General features: G+C 37.5%; 1 protein-coding gene across 1 annotated transcript in view; it reads left to right on the forward strand.

Annotated features, from left to right (window-relative positions):
• Nucleotides 1-5,978, forward strand: part of LOC106815269 (probable serine-O-acetyltransferase cys2) — a gene marked incomplete at its 5' end in the record, with an annotated part of 18,850 nt that extends 12,872 nt beyond the window's left edge. Inside the window, 7 exon segments of the mRNA XM_014819716.1 lie at nt 689-768; nt 946-1,095; nt 1,588-1,771; nt 2,929-3,082; nt 3,325-3,416; nt 4,458-4,501; nt 4,659-5,978. Of these exon segments, the coding sequence (XP_014675202.1) occupies nt 689-768; nt 946-1,095; nt 1,588-1,771; nt 2,929-3,082; nt 3,325-3,416; nt 4,458-4,501; nt 4,659-4,665 (711 nt within the window).
• Between the last annotated feature and the right edge of the window lie 278 nt (nt 5,979-6,256).

Genomic DNA, 6,256 nt, shown 5'->3' on the forward strand with positions numbered 1-6,256 from the left:
CTGTTACTGTGGACACAGAACTACAACTTACTGAAAACGAGCAGAGTCCTGCCTAGTGGACAGAATGCTGCGAGAAAATGCCCACAACACCGAACCACTTCGAGGCAAAACCAAAAAATAAAACTATGATGAAAGTCTGCCCCCAACAAGGGGGAGAAACCAAACAGCCTCGCATGGAAAATAGTGTAAAAGGTGGCGAGACAGCGGCGAGTATCAACGTAGTCACGGAGAAGATGATTCACGATGCGGAGAATTCATCTCATCCGAGCTCCTCTGTTGTTCAATCATCGAACAACCTCGCAAAGATCACGACGAACCTGTTAATCTAGACAAATTAAACAAAATACAAGGCGGGCAGATCAGAGAGAAAGTCTTTGCAGCCTTGGACGTGGAAGTCGAGTCGAACGGAAGTTAACTTTCAAAAGCTGCGACACGCTCGCATAAATATTGCAAAAGCGTGCTACAAAAATATTATACAAATCTCAGGTAAAATTGTAGTGGCAGCCCTCGGCCACCATACATCAGTTTGAGCCTGTCAGTGTATGCACAAACTGAGATATTCGCTTTTATGAAGAAAGCAAATACACTGATTGTGCATTAGCATGTTGGCATACTTGTTGTGTTATGCAAAGCGCTACATACACTTCCTTATGGCACATCGTTATTTTTTCCGTATTTCCATGATAAGCTGCATGGAGTTGTGGGGGCGTCGCTTGGTGGCATGACCAGTATCATGAGTGGAGTGCTTTTCCCTGACCGAGTTAACCAGTGAGTTGTATATATTGCTTTTGTGATTTTTATATAATTTAAATATGCTCTCAGAGTCGGTACTAGTTCCATTTTATATGCTATGCTCTTATAATTACACTTGAATTTGTCCTTTTAGTAAGCTCCAGTGTTTTTGTCTGTCTTCAATAGGTTTTTCTCTTCCATTTTTCAAAACAGTGTTGTGACCATTTCTTCTTGTGCAAAGTCTCATCCAACTTCCATTGCAATGCGGTACCTGCAGCGACGCACAATCATGTCTGATCCCAACTGGAATTACGGACACTACTATGACAAAGACTACCCAAAGGTGGGAATGAAGCTGGCAAGGTAGGCTCACTGCTATATATCGTCTTTATTTATTAGGAAAGCAGGATGAACAGTTTCAGTTGATTGAAATGCAGTAAAATATGTTGTAGCAGTCGCCTTTATAAAACGGTTACCTGTCTATAAAGAACACTTGGTGTTTCTATTGGGTGGCAGGTGGACAGTAAAAAACCTCTATAAAACAATAAAATGTACACCTTTCTATAGAGGATGCTTCAGGTATTTTCCTTGTGTGGCACTTGTACAGTGAAACCATTTTAATGGAGCAGATACTTGTCTATAAAGCACCCATTTGGGGTTTACCTTGAGTGAACCTTGTATATAGGTGTTACTGGATGTTCTGGTGAGACCTTGTTTGATGATTTACTCATTAAATTTAATAATACAATATAATACCGAAATACGTGATATATACAATATATTCAGTTGTTTCATGGATAAGATATCAATATTAACATCTGCAAGAGGTTTACTAAGCAAGTTGTTTTTCCACAGAGAGATTGCAACAATCACCTACCGAAGTGGACCTGAATGGGACTTGAGATTTGGCAGGGAAAGGATAGATTCATCCGAACCTCCAAGCCTCTGCCCAAACTTTGTGATAGAAAGCTACTTGGATTACCAGGGGGAAAAATTCTGCACCAAGTTTGATCCTAATTCCCTACTATACATTTCCAAGGTATATCTTGTGTTTTCGCCTAAAGAATGAGAGATCTATATAAATATAATATATTAATAAAACAACAGTAATATCACACATTATAGCCAGGATTTCAAAAATAATTTCCAAGCGGTCTCGTGTTTTCCCTACTTTTTACAATACACACCGTTATTGCTTGTGTAACACTAACAGCAACTGTCTAGAGTAATGCTAACATGCTTTAGAACCTTTGTATATATATTCACGAAAACATGCACGATTTGAATTTTGATTACTTGTTTTGATTTCCACGGCCATTTTTTGCCAATCTCGGGTACCGAGTTACTATATAGAATTAGATGCCCTTTTGTTTGAATTTGGTGCACTATAGGTGGACTTACTTTGAAGGCGTCATTTGCAAATTAATTGTCGCTTTAATCAAATATGCAATGGTGTTAGGATGTGTTCAATTCCAATTTTCCATGCTATAAAAGCATAAATTCAGAGTGTTTTTCAAGTTGGTGTAATTAGTAACATATATCCGCTATCTGGGGAGCCTATGTTTTGCTATATTTTTTCCAGATAATGCATTTTTATGCTACGATTTCGAAAGAAATCCTTTAATAGTACAAATAGTAGTAGTAGTGGCGGCGGCGGTGGTGGTCGTAGCAGTAGCAGCAGCAGTGGCGTAGTGGGGGGGGGGGGCCAAAGAGGGCCATAACGTTGATTCGAAAGTTGAAAAAAAAAAAAATAATCTACTAAAAAGAGAATTGTCGTAGTCAGAATGAAGGCTGTACATGTACTTAACAGTGCCTCAAATACCATCTCTTGCGATCTACATTTTCAAAATTTGAAGAACAACGAACAAAAATGTTGCCTTTTCGCATGGCCCCCAAAACAAAGATTGCAGAGCTGAGAGGTGGGGGAGCGTAGGGTGTGGAGAGAGGGAGGCGGAGGAACCATTAAAATATTAAGTCCTCCACTATTTTGTGCAGTTTGCTGTTTTTGCCCCCCCCCCCTGTTAGAAAATCCTGGCTACGCCACTGAGCAGCAGCATTGGCAGCAGCAGCAGTAGGGAAAATATTAATAGTAATAAAAAATAAACAAGTTGTTATGAATCACACTAGCCTATACAATGCAGTTAATATAGTATTATTATGTAACACCAGTTTTGTTTCATGCCGCTGGATGGATAGGCAATGGATCTATTTGATGTATCTGAAGACTATGGATCGCTAACAGAAGGTCTTGGGCGGATCACGTGTCCAGTGCTGGTGCTTGGTGTTCAGACTGACATTCTGTTCCCAATATGGCAGCAACGTCAGCTCGCTAAGGCTTTGCAAGATGCAGGTTAGAAGAGAAAGAAATATTGCTATTTCACAACCAACATTAATATTCAGATGGCTCTATATATAGTATGTTATTGTTTAAATTAATAGTGGTAATGTTGGGGAAACTAATATTGTTATACAATGGCTATAAGTTATAACGAATAGTGGCTGTGAGTGAGGTTTAAATACGTACACTAGAGTGTCATTTTCAACAAACTTGTATTTTCTTTTACTTTGTTATTTAAAAATTCTTCTGTATAGGTAACAAGTGGGTAACATATTATGAACTCAACTCCATATTTGGACATGACACGTTTCTACTGGATCTTAATGGTGTTGGAGCTGCGATCAAGGTAAGAATAATAATTTATTAAAAGTTCTTCGCACAAAATTAATTTACGATTGCTAATTGTTATGCATAGTTCCTCTTGATTATTAACAGTGTTGTTGTTGAGTCAATAGATAGCGTCAAGAGCGTACAACGGTGAAATGCTGAAACCATGTTGCAGTATTAGTCAAATTAATAAACTTTCCCCGTTTTATTTTGACGATTCTTTGCAGTATTATTGATCAGCTGTCCTACCTTGCTAATATAAAACAAACCGCTTGTCCCTACGATTCCCCTACCCTGAGATAATGAGCGGTGAAAATCTGGTATTTTCGCCAAAAACCGACTCCAGATCAGTCAGTACTGCGACTGTCTCTCGTTTTGGCGATAGCTTCGGGAAATCTCGCGTGTTTCCGTCATTCATTGACAATGAAATTTATTATCTTTTATTAATTTAAAATCTACTATCTATTCTCGCATTTCTAGTCATTGACACAGCCATTACTCCACAAAAACGTCTTGTTATTTATCGCCATGGTTATGACCCGCCCCTTACGCTGGATTATAGATATATACAACATATGTATTGTATATATCTATGGCCGGATGTAGTAACGCTGTAGTAATAACGTATCGAGTCAGCGTTACACAGCAGCGGCTGGAAGCAACATACAGTGCACAAAACGAGAGACAGTTGCAGTACTGACTGATCTGGAGTCGGTTTTTGGCGAAAATACCATATTTCCACCGCTCATTATCTCAGCATGTAGGGTCATCGTAGGGACAAGCGGTTTGTTTTATATTAGCAAGGTAGGACAGCTGATCAATAATACTGCAAAGAATTGACAAAATAAAACGGGGAAAATTTATTAATTCGACTTATACTGCAACATGGTTTCAGCATTTCACCGTTGTACGCTCTCCTTCTTTATACGCTCTTGATAGCTTACAATTATTCTAGAATACTGATTATAACAGCTATATGTTTCTGTAAATACAGATGTGAAGGACGAACTATGCTCACGTACTACAACTGTTGTAATGACATTCTTTGCTTTTTATGCAGGGTTTCCTGGAGAGTGGTAAAGTTACGTGTGATAATCCTGGCAAGTAAGCAAGTGTACTTCCCTACAGCCAAGCTTTTGTCGGGTAATGCTCTAATAAAGAGTAAACGTTTATTGACAAATGAATCGAATCAATCACACGTTTAATTTATAGATAAGATGTATCTTTATGCTAAGGCCAAAAATTTGTATTAAATTTCCAGCACCTAATTATGTGACAACCCGAATTTGAATTTTTATGTAAAAATGGTATTTTGGATATTTTCCAATTACCACAAAGTGTGAGAAAGCAAAACTCTCGCCACAAGTCAAGCACAGTATGAACCAAAAACGCACGTCCGGAAAGGACCGCAAAAAATGAAGAAAACTGCCTAAAATTCAAGTTGTATGTTCAGATTGGATATTTATGCAAAGAACAATAGCTCATAAAAGCTGGCACGTGATATCAAACCCTGACATGTTTTTTATAGCAATGTGTTGCCATTAAAATGAGTGTAAAATTAATATATTCTGATTTGCAATGGCAGAGAAATATCTATTTATACATCGGCTATTATGGCAGAAATCGAAATGGAGAAATCAGCGTATTTCTACTTTTCACTATGATCGACCTGTGTGAAAAATGGGTGAACGTATTTTATTTTTATTTTTGTTTAGTATGTGAAATATCTACTGTTAGTAACTTAGTACTTACTGCGACATATCCATGACTAACTGAAACCACTAAATTAATCAAATGTTCTGTGCACCTTGAGAAATTATGAGAAAATACGTGGTTACCATCGCAATTTCATGTGAAATGCGCGAACGATGTGTACTGCATGACATCTCTAAGCTACGTGTCAACAAACCTGGGCCTTTATGTAAGGCTATGTAACGAGATGTAAATGCTATTTTTGACCGGGCAGTAATTTTGACTATCACTGGCAGATGACAGCTATAGAAGGGTTGATGTTGATGGATACTGGTATAGTGAATACCATGAAAATGCTGGTTGTATCATGTCTCTGACGTCATCAGTGACGTCAGCCGCGGCTCACTACACATGTATGCGGGCAATCAAAACTCTCAGAAAGTTCACATGCATTGTTATATGGAGAAATATGTATGAACAGATGTGGCACCTAGTGTTAGCCATCGAATAAGAATGAAAGTGAAAAATCGATAAAATTTCACATATAAGCTTCATTGTATCCTTAATTGTGTTGAATAAAATTGTTCCATTTTAAGCGATGTATAGAAAGGGGTGATATAGTACTCTAATACATGCTTCGTGAACATTACCTTGAGATTTAAGACATGCAGTAAGATTAACGAAATGTGATATGTAAGGATTATAACACCTATGTATTTTCTATGTTTTTACCTGTTTTTGTCATCGTGATAAAAAGATGAGATAGGTGTTATATTTTCATTGTAAAAGAAAATGTTACAAATAAGTATTATGTTAAAATTAGTAAATAATGTTATAAGTAATTATGATGTACCATCATACAGATAATATACCATAAATCTTACAGGAAGTGTGAAAATGTTTTTTACTGGGAGTGGTGATTTTTATCTTGACGTGATTCGTGATTCCATTTTAGAAATAAACTAACAACTGAGAGATTCCTGGTGGAACCCCCACAAATTCCTGGTGGGGTTTGGTTTACACCTGACCACAGGACCCACATCGTTTAACTATAGATCTAGAGTAAATGGTGAAAATGTGGAAACTAATGGAAACTGCATCGTATTAAATTTCAGCATTTTGACGTCATAGTTGAAATAGCATAATGATATGTATTTATCATAAACC

This window comes from Priapulus caudatus, unplaced genomic scaffold (assembly GCF_000485595.1).
Source record: "Priapulus caudatus unplaced genomic scaffold, Priapulus_caudatus-5.0.1 Scaffold1076, whole genome shotgun sequence".
Classification (NCBI taxonomy): Eukaryota; Metazoa; Priapulida; class Priapulimorpha; order Priapulimorphida; family Priapulidae; genus Priapulus; species Priapulus caudatus.